The following is a 22,024-nucleotide window of genomic DNA, read 5'->3' as shown; positions in this document are numbered from 1 at the left end:
ATGTCAACAGTAAAATGTCGTCATGCCCATCATGTCGTCATTCAGCATGTCGATACCAATGAAATGCTTTCATGGTCAGAATGTTGAAAATGTGGTTTTCAGGTAAGTCTATCCCTAACCCTAACCCTAATGTTAACATGACAATGTAGAAATCTTTTCATGTGTCAACATTTATGTTGTTGACATTTTAACCATGTAGACATAATAACATTCTAGTGTCAACTTTATGAATGTCGACATTGTCAGCATTGACAATGTGACTGCATACAGCTTGAATTATGAATAAAATAATGAAGCCAGAACCTAATTATTCTGTTACCTAAAAACGTACTTACTTGAAAACGGCATTATCAGGGTAGTTTGTGTACCCTACAGCATTTGCACCTCTCAGCAGCATCTGGAACGGTATGTTAGGAATTAGTTCCCTTAATTCTTGCAAGCGTCTCCAAGGGCATTCATACAGGAATCGCATAGCAACGTCAAATGTAGCACCTGCAGGAAGAGGTCCACAATATGATACAGTGCCAGAAATGTCTGCATGTCATTACCAGAAGTGTCTCATCCATGTTGCAATAGTGCAAGTATGGAGGAAAAACCTGAGCTGAGCATACTCATTACATATCCAGTGATCTCAGAAACTAATAGTTCAAATTATTTGTAAAAAAAAAAAGGGGGTTCTGCAAAAGAGGATCTACAGTATAGTGTCTGTGAGGGCATGAAGTCTACAGGTTGATGCATTCAGTTTCTTTAGGAAAGGTTCTTTGCTCTTCTGTCTGGCAGGTTATCATATGGTAATCCAGTTCTTACATCAAATGGAAGTACTGAGTCTCCCATATCAAAAATGCTTGGGACCAGGGACATTTTGGATATTGGAATATTCTGTATTTTGGAATATATGCATACCATTATCAAAATCTTGGGAAAGGTATATATACACCTTATACACAAAGCCTGTCTGTAATTTTATACAATATTATTACAAATAAAGTTTGTGTACTCTGAACCATCAAAAAGCAAAGGTTTCACTATCTCAGTCATGCTAAAAAAAAATCCGTATTTTGGAATATTTGGATATGGGAAACTGAACCTGTACTATATTTTAAATCATCATTTATCATTTCCAGTAATCAGTTCAAATTTGCTATAATTTCATGCATTAAATATACCATAGAGCCTAATATTTACTTACAGTATAGAACAATTGCACTACCTAAAAAAAATAATATTAATAACCTAATTTGTCAAATGTCCCAGAGACACACAATCTTATTTCCATTAATGAGAGTGTTAAAGAAATCAGGAGTGGTTCATCTGTATGATGCTCATCTGCATGAATACATAATCTCTAATCTTGGCTATATAGTGGGCCTTACCCAGGAGTCTGTCACAAGTGCAATCACATTTTTTTTTTTAAATCGCAACACTGCATCCTACAGTATTTAGAGTCAGATGTATGAACAAGTCTACTGCTCCCTCCTATTGGCTAGAGATGGCCATCAATGGTTAGCAACCATCTATGGTTTGACATTGATGGTCGATGGTTTTGCTATAAATGGCAGAGGTCAGATGGTAATGCGCCATTTTTTTTCTCTTCCCGATTGTGCAGCGCTTAGATGCCGCAGAATTCTCTTATTGGCCCTCCATATTTACATGTCTGCAGCTCATGATGCCCATCGACTCTTCAAACTCTTGATGGTTTTACATCAAAAGGCATTCGATGGCCTTCCCCAAACTTGGCAGCGACTGCCTCCCCTTGTCATATCTGGGTGAGAGAGGACTGGATTGTGACGAGAGGTGTGGCCTCACAGGGAGTACAAAAATTGCAGCTCACAATGAAAACATATGCAAGTGGTTGGTTGTATAGTGCAGGTAATGAGTGGCATCTGAATTGCTCCATGAAGCAGATGCAAATATTTTTTTTTTGTCATTTCATCCCTTATGATTAAATGTGAGGCTTCCCCAACTGTGTATGAATCAGTCTATTTCTGTAAATCAAGGTTTCCGTGCCATGTAAAGTGATTTTGAAAGCACTGCTTCTGCTGCTTATATGTATTTGGATAAATGTGTGTGTTTTACAAACAGATGCAGTCATCTTTTTCAACATTACACTTACACCAGGGTCAGAGTACACACAACTCAGACCCCTTCAGGAGGGACTATTTGCCAGCCACACACCCACCGCATGACCTCGCTGTACCTTTCCTGCGACTACACGCCCATCCCAGCCCTCTAATGGCAAACAATAGCAAGTCAGACTTGAGACTCGAAAAAGCAGCTGAAAGTGAGAAAAATGTGCAATGAAGCATTATGTAATACATGGGGGTAAAAATCCAGACCGAATGAGTTGGAGACATTTACATTAGTGAGTACTTTCGGTGATTTGGTAACGTACAAGTACTTCCCCAGGATTCAAAGCATCTTACCTCCCCAATTTTCCAAACTGAAGAAATTGCTAAAGTTGTGTGACACGAATGGTGAAATCTTTTTAAGGTCATGAGTACGAACACGAGTAGCAAGGAGCGACTGGTGGGCATCTCGGAATGTAGTGTCCATAAGGAGTAGACCACGATGCTGGCGTATGGCACGGGCAAACCCCTCAGGACCATCACGGAGGAGGATATCCCTGAATCCAGAAGGCGGCTCACCTGATATATACGGAAACATATTACAGCACATAACAGCAGCTATACAGTGATTATTTACATATTTAGAGCAAAGGAAAGCTGATATGTGTCGTCTCATGTAATGTAAGAAAATATAATACATCTATGTCACTTCTGAGAACCATAAGGGAAATGTAAATGTTATATTTCTATAACATTTTACCCACTTTTCCAAAGCATCACACTGTTTCCAACTATAAGTTTCACCTACTTCAGCCGAAATCTAAAACGAATGTCTTGTATGAACATCTGCTATAAACCCTTGTCCAGAAATAAGGCAATCTGCTTATAAGTAATAATATAGGGTTGTAAACAAAGCATCGCAGATGGTTGGTAACATAGCTGGTAGCTGCCGATGGTTGGTAACATAGCTGGTAGCTGCTGATAGTTAGTAACATTGGCACTTACTCATCGGGAGCAGGGGGATGACAGGATCTATAGTCGATGCCTTGGCGTTAACAGGAATGGGTGTGGTTGGGCCATTTACCATCACATGACCTAGAAAATTGATTTATAAGATTATACCTTTGTTAGTTGCTTTGACCATCATTAGACAATATTTTTTTTTACCTGTACAGATACTGTATACCGTATAAATAAACTCTGGAGAAAAACATCAGAATAGATCTAACAAGAGATATCATCACGTGCGCCAACACTATCCGCAGTTTTGGTAATGCACAAAACAAGAGAACCTTGCCCACACCCTGTCACCAAACTCACTGTCTCCATTCACCCATTCCTTGTATCTCCAATATAATTAAAGACAGTATCAACCATGTAATTTGTCTTCTTCTCCGCAACTAATCAGCTGGGTATAAGCCCAAGAGATCTCTCTCCCTCTCCGACTCTCTACAAATCTTCAAACGGGCTCTCAAGACTCACTAATTCAAAGCCTTCCAGCTCTCATCCTAACCTGCTGCTTACATGCTTCTTCCTCCGTGTCTACCCTATCTGTATCACCCCTGTCTGTCTCCCCCCCTATAGAATGTAAGCTCTCACGAGCAGGGCCCTCTTTCCTTATGTGCTTTTCCTTCCCTCACTCATACGATCATCTACACAAAACTCTCCACAAGGGAACTTTACTCTTTGTAGCTGACGCCCTGCTGCTTTTTTGAGTGTTATGATCGCTGCAGCAATGTTTATAAACTATGTTCTTATTCTGTATTGTCTTGTACTGTAAGTCGTTGTTTTATGTGTTTTCTCATTTGTTAATGTGAGGCATTGCAGAACCCTTGTGGCGCCATATAAATAAAGGAAAATAATAATAATCTAGGATAAAATTCTAGTTATACCTTTCTCTGAGTACTCCTAAAGGTACTACTCATCCTATTCCTGCTCTGCAATATGCAAAACCAAATACATATATTACTTTATTTACTTTCTTATCTCCATCCCACCAATCAGCGTACATTTAGATTTCACATACCTGTAGGTCCTGTAAATGAAACATTATATAATTACATATACATTACATAGCGGTCAGGCTTACCAAGGTAATGAAGAAGCTTCTGTGCTCTATTTTGCACTGGTCTCAGGTTGAAGAGGTCAGGGTTTTCATCAATGAACTGGGTGTCCACCGTTCCATGTAGGAACTGGTGATTATTCAGGACATTTTGCAAGAAAGGAATATTTGTCTAAAAGAAAAGAAAAATCATATACATGTAAATCAGTAAAAGTCAGTCATCAGTTTTGTGTTAATGTAAACAACAAAGGCCATAATACTCCTTGTGTAGTAATGAGCATAAGAAAACAGTTACATTACATTGTTAACTATAGAAAATAAGCTGGATCTTACCTATATTACAGTATGACAAGTATTGAATGAAACAGTAGAAAAAAAAATAGAAATACAAAAAGCAGACAGAGCTTTCATGTCTATAGGCTGAGGGCAACATTCACAAACTGCCTTTTACTACAGTTAGACAAATCTGAAGATATTTGCTTAGGTCTATTATGCCTCAGAGAACAGTTATTTCTCATAAAGTCACAGAAACTCACACACTGTCCAACAGTAATACATGAAAGACTGCACAAGGGAGAATACTGAATTCACACTATTTTGTAAAGCACACTGGTGTACTGTCTGTAAACTTTGTAGTGTCTCTCAGATAGTTATTGTAAGTGAAATAATCTTAGCTATATTTTTATTAGATACTGCAGAACATTATCTGAGGGGAAAATGCAGACTGTAAGAACAAGGGAAGAAAAGGAGGGGAAAAAAGGACAAGAGAGAGAGAGGAGATGAGCCGCGCACGCACACAGAGGATGACGCCAATGTCCCATTTCTGTGACTCCTGGGAACTGCTAGCTGCATCACTCTGGTTGCTGTAAGACCTGCTAATTAGAGCTATGATGATTAGACCGGACCAGTGCAACTCTGAAGGGAGTGTGAGAGAGGGTCCTATGAAATCTGTATATGATTTGCTGGCAACCTCTAATGAAAGGTGTAAATTGCCAAATAAAAATATAGTTATATATTGACTGCTGCTAACCAGAACACTCTTTATCAGGTTACATAATGTTTCATGTGTATTTTCATATGAAATACTGCCAGCAGCAGGACTTTATAGAACAAGTTTTCAGGATGGGTGTACGCGTGCAAGTTGATCAAAATGATTCATCCATTGTTTGACTCACTTCAATAGATCCTAAAACCTACACGGTTACTGTAGGTAGTATGCTGTTCATTTCTTTTTGTCACAAGCACCTTGAAACTATAACCTTTCATGGTATTTTCTCATGTTAATTACTATGAATGAGCACTTTAGCAAACCTTATAAGATATAAGATTGACACATGAGGCACAGCTCTAGCCAACATGTAGCTGGAAAAGGGAAAGTTTAAGTAGAATAACATTTCTTGGTGGCGTCATTAAGATACTCAATCGGTCACCCTTGTAAGTCTTTAATGTTTCTGTTGTAAAACACGGCCCTCTGTTTAATAACCAGTACATATTTCCAGGTCTTCTATAAGGGACAGAAGGGTGCTTGTATAATTTTACCTGTGATGATACCAGGTCAGAAAAAAACACTGTTGTTAGGAGGCCACTCACACACCATTTGTTAACTAGAAAGAAATGTGATTTCCTTATTAAACATTTTGATTCCTAGTATTTTAGCGTTTGTCACCTATGTTCCAGTTCTGCAAGATAAAATAAAATAAATGCACATTGTTTTCACATTTCTAGAAGTTCTATCGCTGAGGGAAATAATCAGGAGTTATTTTGAGAATTGCTGATGCGCCACTAAAGCAGGAGTCTCCCTACTGTGTGCAATATACATGTATCATACATCTCTGTGCACACGTGACTATGTACACAAGATGGAATTAAAAACCGATGCTCACTATTTACCCAGGCTTAATAACATGTAGGAGATGAGCTTTAATTGAATGGTGAAATGCTTGTACAGTGGCAATAAAGAATGCTCATCACTGGTCACATTGTTCATGTTATTTTCTTACATCATGACAGCTACAGATGGATCCACATACTGTACATCTAGCCTCCGGACGCGTTAAACAGACCTTCTAGTCGCGCCATGCCATGGCGTGACTTGGTAGCGCCGAGCGTCTTTACTTTTAAATGCGTCATATTCGCACAACGATGTGAATAGATTTCCTGGGTATTGGTTTTTCTCCAGGCGGGTTTAGACCGTGGTCACCGACTGGACACTTTGAAAGTGTAGGTATCTGGTTTCAGTCTGGTTCCAGAGAAAGATTGCCTCATTACCAGATATTAGAATATTTTTTCAGGGAGTTCTGTGAGGTTAGCCCCCTTTTGTTTCACCGGTAGCACCGTGGGACTTGTCTATGGCTCTTAAAGGGCTACAAGCTCCCCCACTTGAACCTCTGGACTCTGTGGATTTGAAACGGTTGACAGCGAAGACGCTTTTTCTCCTCGCTGCCTCTGCTGCGCGCAGTCTCTCTGATTTGGCAGCGCTCTTGTGTCACTCCCCATTTTTGATTTTTCACCAGGATAAAGCTGTTCTTCGTACAATGGACCTTCCTACGGTAGTTTCCCGTTTTCAGGTGAATGAAGAAATTGTAGTTCCAGCTTCTCAGGCTCCAGATCTTTCCTACAGAAAGCCTCCCTGTATGTAGTTCGTGCTCTCCGTATTTATGTGGAGCGTACAAACTCTGGCCCTCATTCAGAGCCGTACGCTCTGAGCAGAGCGCACGCTCTGAATGAGGGCCGGCCTCCATGAAAATGGAGCGTCCTCCTGGACGCTCGTATAGCTGTGGGTCACCACCCACAGGCTATACGAGCGTGCAGTTTGATGGCCGCGATGGTCTTGACCATCGCGACCATCGAAACTGCGAGCCGGAGCCTACGGTTGAGGTTTTCAACCGCAAGCTCCGCAGTGATTTGGCTCTTTTTGTATTATATGTTTTTCACAAATGAGGATGGCCAGCTAATAAGCAGACTCTGGCGAGATGGCTACACATGATATCTCTCAGGTGTACACACAGGCTGATCTCCCTGTCGCAAGGACGGTGACATCACATTCTACTTGATCTGTAGGACCATCGTGGGCATTTAGTCGTGGTGCCTCTGCTGAACAGTTGTGTAAGGCAGCCACGTGGTCTTCTGTCCAAACTTTTCTTCCTTCTCGTCCTTTGGGCGACGAGTTCTCCTTTCTGCTCAGGAGTATCCCCACCCTTAGGGGAACTGCTTTAGGACATCTCCATGGTATACCTGTGGATCCCAATGGACCCTGAAGAAGAAAATTAGAGTTATGGTAGACTTACCTTGATGACTTCTTTTCTTCAAGATCCATAGGGTCCACAGGGCACCCATGCTGATGCACCTGGCTGCTTGGGTAATTTTTTATTTCGGTCAGGGATTCCCTTATCTTGTGTAAAGGCGGGTATCCACTACCCAATCAAAATGAGCGATTGAACGATAACGATTTAGTTATCATTCATTATTCGTTCACAAATCGGCCATGAAAATTTAAAAAACGACCAGCAATGTGCGCTCCCGCTGGTCGTTTTTAATATCTATCATCGCCTGAACATGCTGGTCAATCTGCCAATAACGACAGATTACCCATGTTCAGGGATGAGGGAGGGTGCCTACACTGAGCGACTGATCGTTCAGTGTAGGCACAGCACAGACTGTGAAACGACTGCACGATTACAATGTCGTATATATAGGAAACACTTAGGTGGCACTCCAAGACTCTCCAATCTGGTGTAAACAAACGTGGTATATACACATACATATCTTGTCCTACAAAAATTCCCAATGTGCAGCAATCCCTCTGTTATTCCTTCCGGTTCCAGCACCCCTTTTTCAGTTTTCATTTTGGTGTACAGGGCTGTCCCTGCTTTCTTACATCCTGGCAGAAGTTTTGTTTAAATTTTGCCAGAGCTAACAGCAGCTTGTTACTCAACGTATATGGGCCCCAATGTATTGGGCTGCTATTTGCAGACACTGGAGCAACTAACCTGGTTTTCCTTTAAAACGAATTGTCACTTTAAATCTAGAAATTACTGTATAACGTTAGCGCTGGTTCCTGTGTGTGTGTATATATATGTTATATAACTCCAGCAATTGATGGCGGCACTCACAGGTCTTGTACCAGAAGTTACAGAAAGATGTCTCTATTGTCTATGTTTCGGTTTATTCAACCTTTATCAAAAGGTTGAAAAAGGTGGAATAAACTGAAATGTTGACAATAGAGACATCTCTCTGTGACTTCTGGTACAAGACCTGTGAGTGCCGCGTCAATTGCTGGCGTTATATTTGGGCTTGGAACATGAACCCTGGATGGCACCTGGGCAAGTAAGAAGGTTTATCATATGGAGTGCCGGCTTGTCTATTTTTTCTAATATATATATATATATATATATATATATATATATATATATATATATATATATATATATATATATATATATATATAGCTGTACATACATAAAATAATATCTGGAGGCATATCACTGGCACGTATGCTGCAGGTGCATCTTGGAGTGCGTACAGCTTAGCATATCGATATAGCCATAAGGAGAGGTGTGAGGCTGCATTGTGTGTGTGTGGGGGGGGGGGGGCACGCCTATTTGTCAGAGCCGGGACCCGCAATCTCTGATAGCTGCCCTGGGTGTCGGTATCCTAACCCTGCCAGGATGCCAGCATCAGGATTGTGACTGCTGGCATCCCGTACCTAACCACTCCCAAGACTATTGCTCCTGATGTGAAGTATGGAAGTAGGAGCATAATGCCATGGGAGGGGATGGAAAATAAATCAAAATAGGCAAAAAGGATATAAACAAATCTTGGAGAAAAAAACGCTAGTTTGCAAAAGACCTAGAACTTAGGAAAAGATTGAGGGGCATATTTATCAAACAGGCCTGAAAAAACTGTCTATCGCTTTAATACAGTAGGTCATCTTTTTCGGGCCTATTTACAAAAAAAACAAACAACATTGGGTAACTGAGCAAAGCTCAGTTCTCAGTGACACTGGCAGCAGCGGGAAGCACATACTTACTGCTTCGATGGCCAGGCCAAGTAGGTTCTGCGCAAGCGTGACTGGACACTGCTGGGGCACACGTGTGCACTGGAAGCCCGGTTTCCAGGCAATACTAATTAGAGGACAACGGTCTTTCATAAATATATAATATAATGACATATGGGGAAGATACTGTAATTTTGGGAATAGCAAAAAGCATTTTTAATGGGCTTTTTGGTGCTTCATAAATAAGCCCATTAGATTCTAGGAGGACTAAGGCCAATTGCAAAGTACAAAAACATAAATTTTCTGGGAGAATCAAAGCCTAGACTTTAATCTTATTGAGAATCTGTAGAACAATTTTCAAATTGCTGCTCTTCAACAGTGATGAACACCTAGCAACATAGCACAGAAGAATGGGTGAAAATTGCAGTTCCAGACGTGCCAAGCTGGTAGAGAAATCACCTCAGCTTACTGTGCATCAGAAGTGCTGCCTAAACATTCTGTGACACTGGTTCTCAAAAACACATTGTTATGGTCTGGGTTGTTTGTGGACCCGGGGTGGTAGCAGGAGCGATCACAGAAGCGGATTTAAATAAAAAACTAGGTTTTTTAATAAGTGCTTGAGAAGACATAAAATATGGCAGTAAATAAAAGTCCAGGAATATATAAATGTGCACAAGAGTTCTGTGGTGGGAGTAATGGGTTAATGTCCAAGTAGAAACAATTAGAGCTGTCCAGGTGTGCAGGTAGTGAGACTGAAAATAATAAACCAGGTATGCAGGTAGTGATGCAGGAAAATAATAGCCAGGTATGCAGGTAGTGAACTAAGGCAATGAGCAGGATGTCAGCAGGCTCAGGCACTCAGGTATGGGCAAGGGTGATGGAGGAAGCGGGGTAGTCCAGCGGAAGCTAGGAGCTGACAGGCAGACTGGCAGACAGCGAATTCACAGGAACAGGATAAGCACAGAGAACTCCCTCTCAGCTAGGCTGAGATACACATTGCACTGGCAAAGAAGGAAGGCACTGACCCTTCCTAAATACCCCATGCCGTGCTGTTACTGGCACATGGGAACATGTGAGTCACCAGGATTGGCCAGCCGCATCACATGGCCAGAAGGCAAGATGGCGGCGCCCATGCCAAACGGAACGGAGACGCCGGCAGGCCTTACCAGCGCAGTGACAACAGACCCGCACAACAACACGCGCAGCCAAAGCCCCCGGCCAGACACCAGCTCCGCCACCAGACAGCCCGCGCCACAACGACCTCATAGGTAACACCCGCCTAACGCCATGCTGAAATACCCTGGCCGTGACAGTACCCCCCCTTTTGGGGTGGCCTCAGGACACTCACCAGGCTTCTCCGGATGGGCAGAATGGAATCTCCTGATGAGCGTGAGAGCGTGGACATCACGAGCATCGGTCCAGCAACGTTCCTCTGGACCGTAACCTTTCCAGTCCAGAAAATACTGTAGATGACCTCTGCACAGACGAGAGTCCAAGACATGGGCGACTTCAAGCTCAACTCCTCTCTCCGTCTGGACTCGAGGAGAAGCAGGTAGAGCATTATGGAACTTATTCAGGACCAGGGGCTTTAATAAGGAAACATGGAAGGAATTAGGAATTTTTAGGTATGGGGGTAACTGTAAACGGTAAGCCACTGGATTAATGACTTCTGTTATGGTGAAGGGACCGATGAAGCGGGGTGCAAATTTCATTGAAGGAACTCTTAGACGAAGGTTCCGGGTAGACAACCAGATCTGGTTTCCTACTTGCATGCGTGGAACTATTCTACGCTTCTTATCGGCCTGGGTCTTATAGCGAGAGGATGCCTTCAACAAATCAGACCGTACTTGAGTCCAGATGGCAGCAAAATTCTGCACCGTGTCCTCTACGGCCGGAACATCAAAAACAGGCAGGCTTCGGAATTCGGGAACACGAGGATGAAGGCCATAAACAACCTGAAATGGCGTTTGGTTAGTTGACGAGTGGTAGGAAGCATTGTGTGCAAACTCGGCCCACGGCAGCAAGACAGCCCAATTGTCCTGGGAAGATGACATAAAAATTCTTAAGAAAGTCTCTAGATCTTGATTAACTCTCTCGGTGGAGCCGTTGCTTTGCGGATGGTAGGCCGTGGAAAAGTTTAACTTCACTTGAAGAACAGAACACAAAGCCCTCCAGAATTTCGCAGTAAACTACACACCACGGTCAGAGACAATTTCAGCAGGAAGGCCATGTATACGAAATATGTGTTGGACAAACAACTGTGCCAGGTCAGGGGCAGAAGGTAACTTCTTCAACAGTATATAGTGGACCATCTTAGAGAATCGATCTATTACAACCCAGATGGTGTTGAAGCCTTGAGAGACTGGCAGGTCTGTGACAAAATCCATGGAGATGTGTCCATGGACGTGATGGAGTAGGTAGTGTAAGCAATTACCCAGCTGGAGCTTGTCGTGATGATTTATGCTGGGCACAGGAGGAGCAAGGAGAGATGAACTCCATTATATCTGCCTTCATAGAAGGCCACCAATAGTGTCTTTTCAGGAACTCCAAGGTCTTCCGAGTGCCTGAGTGCCCTGCGAAGCGAGAGGAATGTGCCCAAGTGAGAAGCCGCTTCCTTAATTCCAGGACCACAAATGATTTTCCCGTAGGAGGCTGAAGCTGTAATGCGGCAAAGACTCTTGATTCCAAGACAGGGGTATTGCTTTGATTTTCAGATTGATCATCACAGAGGAGAGATCTCGATAGGGCATCAGCCTTCTGATTAAGTGCTCCAGACCGGAAGGTCAGGATGAACTGAAACCTGGCAAAGAATATTGCCCAGTGGGCTAAACGAGGACTCACACATTGAAGGTGTTAGAGAAATAGGAGATTTCTATGGTCCGTAAATACAGTAAATGGGAACTTAGCACCTTCTAGTAAATATCTCCATTTCTTCATTGCCAGCTTAACAGCTAGTAGCTCTTGCTCACCTATGGTGTAGTTCCGTTCGGCAGGTGAGAATTTTTTAGAAAAGAACCCACAAGGATGGACTCGGTTGTCCTCATAACGTTGAGACAAGACTGCTCCCACAGCTTCAGATGATGCGGCTACTTCCAACAAAAAAGGCCTGTCCAGATCTGGTTGTCGAAGAACTGGTGCTGTGATAAAGGCCTGTTTTAGAAGATGAAAGGCAGACTCTGCCTCAGGTAACCATTGGGAAGGATTAGCACCTTTGCGGGTCAAGGCTGTAATGGGGGCCAGCAATGTAGAAAATCCCTTGATGAAGCGTCTATAATAATTGGCGAAGCCCAACAATCTCTGGATGGCTTTCAGTGTCTGAGGTCGGGTCCAATCCAGAATTGCTTGTACCTTCTTGGGATCCATTTCCAAACTGGAGCCAGAAAAAACGTAGCCGAGAAAAGGTACACTGGGCACACCAAAGATGCACTTCTCCAGTTTGCAGTAAAGGTGGTTTTCTCTCAAACGGGTCAAAACTTCTTTAACATGTTCTTGATGTTTAGCCACGGAGGGTGAAAAAATCAGTATGTCATCCAGATAGACAACAACGGAAACATATAACAGATCCCGAAAAATCTCATTAACGAAACTCTGAAAGACAGCAAGGGCGTTGCACGATCCAAAAGGCATTGCTAAATATTCTAAATGTCCATCTCTGGTATTAAAAGTGGTCTTCCATTCATCGCCAGCTCGGATACGAATGAGGTTGTAAGCCCCTCTCAGATCTAATTTAGAAAAAATGACAGAGCCCTTGACCCTATCAAACAACTCAGTAATCAGGGGAAGAGGGTATAGATTCTTTACAGTAATGTCATTAACGCCTCGATAATCGATACATGGTCTTAGACCACCGTCCTTCTTGCCAACGAAGAAAAACCCAGCTCCGGCTGGTGAGGTAGAGGGGCGAATGAACCCCTTTGCCAGGTTGTCCCGGATGTACTCGGTCATGGCTTGAGTCTCAGGCAAGGACAGTGGATAGGTACGACCATGATGTGGTGTCTTATCAGGTATCAATTCAATTGGACAGTCCCATTCCCTATGAGGGGGTAAGATAATTGCTTGCTGCTCAGAGAACACATCGGTGAACATCTGATATTCCTTGGGAATGGCAGAAGAAACTAATGGAACTGTCTTTCTTACAAGTCGAATTTTTGGAAGACAGGATTTCTGACAGTCCATACCCCATGACAGAATCTGCATAGAACTCCAATCAATCCTGGGATTATGTTGATGCAACCAGGGTAGACCAAGAACAATTTCTTGAGAGGCCTCTGATATCACCAGAAATTTTAAGGACTCAGAATGAAGTGCTCCAATTCGGACCAATACTGGTTGAGTCTCCTTGGTGACTATCCCGTTAGTTAGAGGGCGTCCGTCTATAGAGGTCAGAGAGATGGCATGGTTGAGAGACGAACAGGGAATCTGAAATTTATCTATGAAACTAGACGTTATGAAATTTCCGGCTGCTCCCGAGTCAAGTAGAGCAGTAGCAAAGACAGGTTTGGGTTTAAGATCCAACGCTAGGGTAATCGTGAAATCTTTAATTTTTGGAGACGGGCTCATAACTCCTAACTTGATGTCTCCAGGGTCAGTTAGGATTTGTCATTTCCCGGTTTACGGAAGCAGGAGATCAGCAGGTGTCCGGACTCTCCGCAGTACAGACAGAGGTTTTTTGCATTCTTCTCTGACGTTCTTCTTTGGAGAGGTGTATATGAATCACCTGCATAGGCTCCTCTTCAATAGGAGAAGGAATGGGATGGGTAGAAATGGAGGGGGCAAATGACCTGTGTTTTTCAGCCTGACGTTCCCTGAAGCGTAGGTCAACTTTGATACACAATGAAATCATGTCGTTCAGATTAGTGGGAAGCTCTCGAGTGACTAGATCATCCTTTAGTCGGTCTGACAACCCATGCCAGAAGGCCAAGGTGAGGGCTTCCTCATTCCATTTGAGTTCTGATGCTAAAATGTGAAATTGCACGGCATATTGAATGACAGGACGGATCCCTTGTCTCAGTGTCATGATGTTTGATGATGCTTATACAGTACGCCCAGGTTCATCGAAAATCCTCCTGAAAGATGACACAAAGCCTGCGTAATTATCCAGCAACGGATCTGAGCGCTCCCAGAGTGGGGAAGCCCATTCTAAGGCCTGGCCGGTTAACAGAGAGACTATATAAGCCACTTTAGTTCTTGCAGTTAGAAAGTTGTCAGGCTGCAGGGTAAAATGTATGTCACACTGATTTAGGAATCCACGGCATGGTTTAGTGTTGCCGTCAAATTCACTTGGTAAAGGAAGATGTAAGCGGGGAGATGATCTGCCTCCTGTATTTCCAGACGCTGATGCGGATGTAGATGCTGGTACTACAGGGGTAGAAAAGGAAGTTTGCAAACTATCCTGTCGCTAGGACATCTATTGCAGAAATTGAGCCATCTGATGCTGCATGTTTTCCAGATTTTCTAAACTACCAGAAATGCACTGGAACAAATCCACTCCTGACTCCTGATCCGTGGCCGGCTCCATGGGGCCAGTGCAAACTGTTATGTTCTGGGTTGTTTGTGGACCCGGGGTGGTAGCAGGAGCGATCACAGAAGCGGATTTGAATAAAAAACTAGGTTTTTTAATAAGTGCTTGAGAAGACATAAAATATGGCAGTAAATAAAAGTCCAGGAATATATAAATGTGCACAAGAGTTCTGTGGTGGGAGTAATGGGTTAATGTCCAAGTAGAAACAATTAGAGCTGTCCAGGTGTGCAGGTAGTGAGACTGAAAATAATAAACCAGGTATGCAGGTAGTGATGCAGGAAAATAATAGCCAGGTATGCAGGTAGTGAACTAAGGCAATGAGCAGGATGTCAGCAGACTCAGGCACTCAGGTATGGGCAAGGGTGATGGAGGAAGCGGGGAAGTCCAGCGGAAGCTAGGAGCTGACAGGCAGACTGGCAGACAGCAAGTTCACAGGAACAGGATAAGCACAGAGAACTCCCTCTCAGCTAGGCTGAGATACACGTTGCACTGGCAAAGAAGGAAGGCACTGACCCTTCCTAAATACCCCATGCCGTGCTGTTACTGGCCGGAGGGAACATGTGAGTCACCAGGATTGGCCAGCCGCATCACATGGCCAGAAGGCAAGATGGCGGCGCCCATGCCAAACGGAACGGAGACGCCGCCAGGCCTTACCAGTGCAGAGTGACAACAGGCCCGCACAACAACGCGCGCAGCCAAAGCCCCCCGCCAGACACCAGCTCCGCCACCAGACAGCCCGCGCCACAACGACCTCAAGGTAACACCCGCCTAGCGCCATGCTGAAATACCCTGGCCGTGACACACATATTGTATAAGAATTGACATTTACTACACGCTTTCTGACAAGTATTCACTTTGTATTGCGTCCATTTCAAAATGATCTGCCTGTGAAAATACGGTACTACACTCAGCTCTCAGTCACAGCACTCTGTGCACAAAGTGAGGAATCACTCGCACAGCATATCCCCCTCCTCTTTCATTAACACTTGCAATTCATACTCCTACTAAACCAATCAGCTTCCTGAGAGTGCATACTATATACAATAAACCAATCAGCTTCCTGAGAGTGCATACTATATACAATAAACCAATCAGCTTCCTGAGAGTGCATACTATATACAATAAACCAATCAGCTTCCTGAGAGTGCATACTATATACAATAAACCAATCAGCTTCCTGAGAGTGCATACTATATACAATAAACCAATCAGCTTCCTGAGAGTGCATACTATATACAATAAACCAATCAGCTTCCTGAGAGTGCATACTATATACAATAAACCAATCAGCTTCCTGAGAGTGCATACTATATACAGAACTATCATTTCTTTCCACGTATTGCAGGACAAGAATCACTGTAGATGGATTGTGAAATCGCAGTGGATCTGTAAGCCCAGATTTGGCCTTTCACTTCCCCCAACAAACAAAAGAAAAAAATAGATAAAGAAAATGAAACTACTTTAAAACCCTTCCCAATGACAATATACTATATTTAAACAGTAATGCACTTTTGTTTAATTATATTTTTACTCTGTTATCTTCCATCAGAGGTAGTAATAATAGGAGGATCGCGCCAGTGCATGTAACTCCAGGATCCTTGTTAGATTGGTTTCCAGTGATAGCAGCGCCATACCTGTGCTAAGCTATAGAGTGAAAGCAGAAGGAAGAAAAAATAAAACACAACTATCACCGATGGAAAAAAAACAAAACACACTTGATCGGGATTTCCTCAGCTTTATACATAGACCCTTGATGATCCTGCATTCATATACAGTGCTATCATCAGATATTGGCACTGCCTGAATGTGGCATAATAACTAGTGGATGGGTTTATGCACCTGCAATGTTTATCATGACACCTATAAAACAAACATTACGCTGTAAAGTGGATAATGCAAACATTGTTAATTGTGACAATCAACGAAAAATAGGATATTTAAGTATTTATATTGATAGTTGGGCTGGTGCAGAGCTGAATACTCATATTTGCAAACAGATCTTGTGTTTTTTTGCACTGCACATGTTCCGGAGCCAGAGGTGTACGGAGCTCAGGGGGAGATGTACTAAGCTATGGAAAGTGATAAATAGAGTGATAAATTACCAGCCACTCAGCTCCTAATTGTCAAGTTACAGGCTGTGTTTGAAAAATGACAGGAGCTGATTGGTTAGTAGTTTATCACTTTCCAGGGCTTAGTACATCTGCTCCCCAGTCCCATCTCACTCATGGCGGAAGGCATGTAAATGAGTGGTAATGGAGTGTTCAATGTAGGCAAACTTCACTGAGAGCATGTCGTCGGAATGAGTACAGTATATACATGTTTTCAGATGGATCTTTTGCACATTGATAATGAGGGTGGATATGAAACCAAGCGTACAGACAGGGGCAGTCCGACTGCAGAATTACGTACAACTCTGCATATGAGCAAAGATACACATTTCATTCCGTACACACGATGCCAGTACAATTACAGAGGACTATTCATCAATTAATGTGAATGTGCACATTGTGTAAGTGTGCAGTGAGTGACGTATAATTACAAATGTGCAAGAATTCTTACAGTAGAAATCCAGACCTAACAAACCAAACTGGAAAATTGGGGGGAATGGTTCGCCCAAAGGGGGGGAGGGTATTTGGTTTCGGAATTAAATTTGCACTAGATCAATCAACTGTTTTACTGGGGCTCATCCTCTGGATGTACCTTAAAATTGTGGAGGATGAGTCCAACTCGTAATCAACAGTGAAATGCCCCATTAAGAAATTACATTCAAGAAAAAAACAAAAAACTGTTCCCAGCGGCGTCTCTATAATAGGTGCAGGGTGTGTGGGGCTCACACCACACGCTCTACACCAATGTTCTGTAATACTCACCTCTCTGGAGTCCCACTATAGCAGTGCTGTACAAAAAAAAAATAGGGCAGTGGCCATTTGTGGATTTGTGCATGCGCAGTAGAAAAATAACCAGGGAAAATGCCCACAACACCATTTTTTTTGAGACCTGCGAATACACACTAGACTACTCCGTGCACTGCCAGCTAGAGGCGGCCCAGGCGGAGACTGTAAATGGGCGCCTTCCTCTCTTAATATGGCCCTGCCTATTTCCCATTGGTACTACATGGCCATGGGGGGTGGGATCTGACTATTGATGTTGGCATCAACAATAATATTGCCAAGAACTGGGAGGGGGGAGAACTGTAAGACCCTATATCTCCATTGGTGCCATTAGAACATCACTTCTGACGATCAACGTGATCACCAGAAATTAATACCTACACTGCAGAAAGCTCATGGAGTTTGGGAATGGGTGAATGTGTCACACAACCTTGCTTCCTGTGATCACCAGACATTCATGCCTACACTGCAGAAAGCTCATGGAGTTTGGGAATGGGTGAATGTGTCACACAACCTTGCTTCCTGTGATCACCAGACATTAATGCTTACACTGCAGAAAGCTCATGGAGTTTGGGAATGGGTGAATATGTCACACAACCTTGCTTCCTGTGATCACCAAACATTAATACCTACACTGCAGAAAGCTCATGGAGTTTGGGAATGGGTGAATATGTCACACAACCTTGCTTCCTGTGATCACCAGACATTAATGCCTACACTGCAGAAAGCTCATGGAGTTTGGGAATGGGTGAATATGTCACACAAGCTTGCTTCCTGTGATCACCAGACATTAATACCTACACTGCAGAAAGATCATGGAGTTTGGGAATGGGTGAATGTGTCACACAACCTTGCTTCCTGTGATCACCAGACATTAATGCCTACACTGCAGAAAGCTCATTGAGTTGGGAATGGAGGAATATGTCATACAACCTTGCTTCCTGTGATCACCAGACATTAATGCCTACACTGCAGAAAGCTCATGGAGTTTGGGAATGGAGGAATATGTCACACAACCTTGTTTCCTGTGATCACCAGACATTAATGCCTACACCGCAGAAAGCTCATGGAGTTTGGGAATGGGGGAATAAGTCACACTACCTTGCTTCCGGTGATCACCAGACAATATCTTACTTACAGAAAACAAAAAAAGTTTTCCATAGATGGGCTAGGGCACCAAAATGTGCCTTATCTGCCATACAGGCAAACTCACTTGTGGGAGTAGCACGGAGGGGAATCCATCAAACGATATGACCATTTAGCCAATATCTTCTGGTGATCAACTATACTCACAAGGCAACATTGCCCTGAACGATGGTAAACATGTCTTTTCCATAAATGGGAGCTAACACTACATGTGTCCTATCACCACCATACTGGCATTTGCACATGTAGGGGCACCCATATTTGAAAGAGGGGAGTCCCGCTAAGGTGGCAAGCATGACTCCTTAGCAGCTATCGTTTACTGATCGGCATCCAATAACATTCTGCACTACATAAAAATTATGTTTCTTCAAAGATGGGGGAGGGCACATTGTGCCTTATCACTTCCATACTGGCCCTAACATACATGGTGGTACCACTGTTTCAAAGAAGGGAGTACTCGCTTTCAAACACCAGACAACAGTACACAAAAAAACATAGATGGGGGGGATCTAAAGCCCAGTTCTTCCCTCTATTGTTTCAAATGAAAAAGGGGTCCCCTCATTTAATGTGGTAGGATTTCTTGTTTAAAAAATGCTTGACGAGTTGGGCTCTCCTATTATTCCTAGACGTGGCAAGTGTTTAGAGCTAAACGGCAAAACTTAGCAAAAACAATCATCATTTTCAAGTGCAGATAGATTCCTGCCTTTAGCAATTTCGGAATCGGTAATCAATGCCAAAGCAAGAGCCACAAGGCATTTCTTTGTGGAGTTTATTAAAAAAAAAATCACGTTTGCTTTTGGTATACATTTATGAGGTTACTGCAGAAAACAAATCTGTGATATTGATGTTTGAATGTGGCGAGAGTAGACATCGAAAACTTCTCACAGCACAGGGGTGAGGAAACCATCAGCAGCTAAGGGGTTACTGCATGCTAACATTTAGTAAATCACAGTGTATCTGTACAATGTTTACCGTATACAGCGACACAGTGTGCATATACAGCAGTTTGTGCGTGTATAAAGTGCATTTTAAATGTTCTGTTAGCACAAACGATAAGCTTATCAGAGTGAAGTGCACCCACCCCACAAAAACACTCTCCAGGCTTACTGTGTGTAAGTGAATACATAATTTATTTTCCTCCCTTGAGCAGTTTCTCAATTGACCATAATTGGTTTGTTTGCTGTTCAGGACAGCAGTCTAACCCAAAGACTGATGCAATTCATATAATATACATTCTTTGTTTTGAAAATGATGTTAACATGTAGAATTAAAGATAGAAAGCTATTAACACAAGAAAAAAAAAAACTACAAGTAGATATCTCTCATCGAATGTTTTAGTCTCTAAATATATATATATATATATATATATATATATATATATATACACATATACACACACACACACACACACACACACACAAGGGTTGTTCAAAAACTAAATGCTCACAACTAAAATTTTATTATAGATACAGATTTGAAAATTTCACCAAATATTCACCATCTGCCCTCAAACACTTTCTCCACCTCTCAACCCAAGCTGTGAATCCACTTTGGAAAAATTCCAGTGGTTGGTGTTTGACCCAGGAACGTATGACCATTTTAACAACCTCTATGTCTTCAAAATGTTGACCCCGGAGACAGTATTTGAGAGGGCCAAACAGATATAAGTCAGAAGGGGCCAAATCAGGATTCTATGGTGGATGTGGCATTATTGCCCACCCCATTTTGGCAATGGCCGCAGAAGTTGCCATCGAAGTGTGAAGTCTGGCATTGTCGTGGTGTAAGATGACATTTGACAGTGGAATTGTTGACCTTTTTTTGCGGATGGCTTCTTTCAGCTTCTTAAGTGTTATAATGTATCGATCACTGTTGATTGAGTAATTGGAACCAAACCAATCAATGAGAATAACACCTTGGCAATCCCAGAAGAATGTGGCCATAACATTGTTTACGGATCGCTTTGATTTAAACTTTTTTGGCGTAGGTGAACTTGGGTGTTTCCATTGTTTTGATTGGGCCTTTGTTTCTCGGTCTTAAAGGAATACCCAGGTCTCATCTCCTGTAATGGCATTTTCCAAAAACATTGCACACTTCCACCCTCTGGGCCTTACGATCCCTGGTTAATTGCTTTAGAACCCATTTAGCACACACTTTACGATATCCCAAATCATTGATTAGTGTTTCTACAGTGCCATGGCTACATTCAAGTTCATCACTGATATATCTGATTGTCTGATTGTCACACGACGGTGTTTCTGTATCATGGCATCGACTTTGTGCTGGTTCTCTGCTGTCACTGCAGTTGATGATCTACCACCACAAGGTTTGTCGCACATGGACGATTCTCCCGATTTAAAAAAATTTCATCCACCTTCTGACATTGCTATAGTCAATTGTATTCTCACTATACACTTTTTTCAGTCTTCTGTGGATTTCTGTAGCACTGCAGCCTTTTTTTTCCAGAAATTCAATGATGGCTCTTTGTTTCATCTTGGATTCCATGGTATTTCTTGACTACTTAAACAAAAATACATATATAGCTAGCAGAAATATTAAACTACAAACTTTCAAATAAATGTTGCATATTATTTTACAGTTATGAGCATTTAGGCATTACTTATTGGACAACCCTCGTGTGTGTGTGTGTATATATATATATATATATATATATATATATATTAAGAATATGGTACTAAACAGCGCTCAGTCCGCTGGATTTCTGTACATACAAAGTCTCTTAGTCAGTCTGTTCCACCATAATCCCAAAAACTTGGTGGCAGCTCAATGTTCTCCAATTGGACCGTTGTTGCAGGATCCCAAGAATTTATGAAAAAGAAGGTGAGAACAAGCGCCTTATAGTGCAGTATAATGAACATGTTTTGGCACACTCTATAATAAATAAATGCGTACCATATTGCCCCAGAATGATAGGTAGGTATTTATGTATATTTGTAATGATATCCTGTGTCAACACCAGTACAACATCCACTGTAGTAGGTATACAGCCTTTTAGATTCTTACTTGGCATGCAGAAGTCTTCAAAATGATTATATATATATGCTTTGTAACCAAAACGGGTGAGGGGCTTACTCAGACCATCGCGAGGTGGGTTCTAATCAGGCTGCTTCTGGTAGCTGGTGGCGGTAGATGTAGAATACATTTTGCTCTGTTGGGCCTATTTGTCAATATACAGCGATAATCATTTTTTTAAAAAGACCAATTATCGCAGAGATGGGAAATCAAATTTACCATTAAAGTCTCACCAATGCAGTTAACCAGTATGGGCTTAGAGCGTTAAAGCTTAGTTTACAGCTTCGCTGGGCCAATCTCAGGGGATGTGCG

General features: G+C 42.4%; 1 protein-coding gene across 1 annotated transcript in view; it reads right to left on the bottom strand.

The window, feature by feature from the left end:
* The window catches only part of PC (pyruvate carboxylase), a 525,492-nt gene that overhangs the window by 44,210 nt on the left and 459,258 nt on the right, over positions 1-22,024 (bottom strand). Inside the window, exons 11-14 of the mRNA XM_088442518.1 lie at positions 4,156-4,300; positions 3,072-3,161; positions 2,424-2,645; positions 336-492 (exon numbers count right to left, since the gene is read on the bottom strand). Of these exons, the coding sequence (XP_088298644.1) occupies positions 336-492; positions 2,424-2,645; positions 3,072-3,161; positions 4,156-4,300 (614 nt within the window). The remainder of the gene's footprint in view (positions 1-335; positions 493-2,423; positions 2,646-3,071; positions 3,162-4,155; positions 4,301-22,024) is intronic.

Source organism: Taudactylus pleione, unplaced genomic scaffold, assembly GCF_031769625.1.
Source record: "Taudactylus pleione unplaced genomic scaffold, aTauple2 ptg000313l, whole genome shotgun sequence".
Lineage (NCBI taxonomy): Eukaryota > Metazoa > Chordata > Amphibia > Anura > Myobatrachidae > Taudactylus > Taudactylus pleione.
This window is presented reverse-complemented; position numbering and strand designations above follow the sequence as displayed.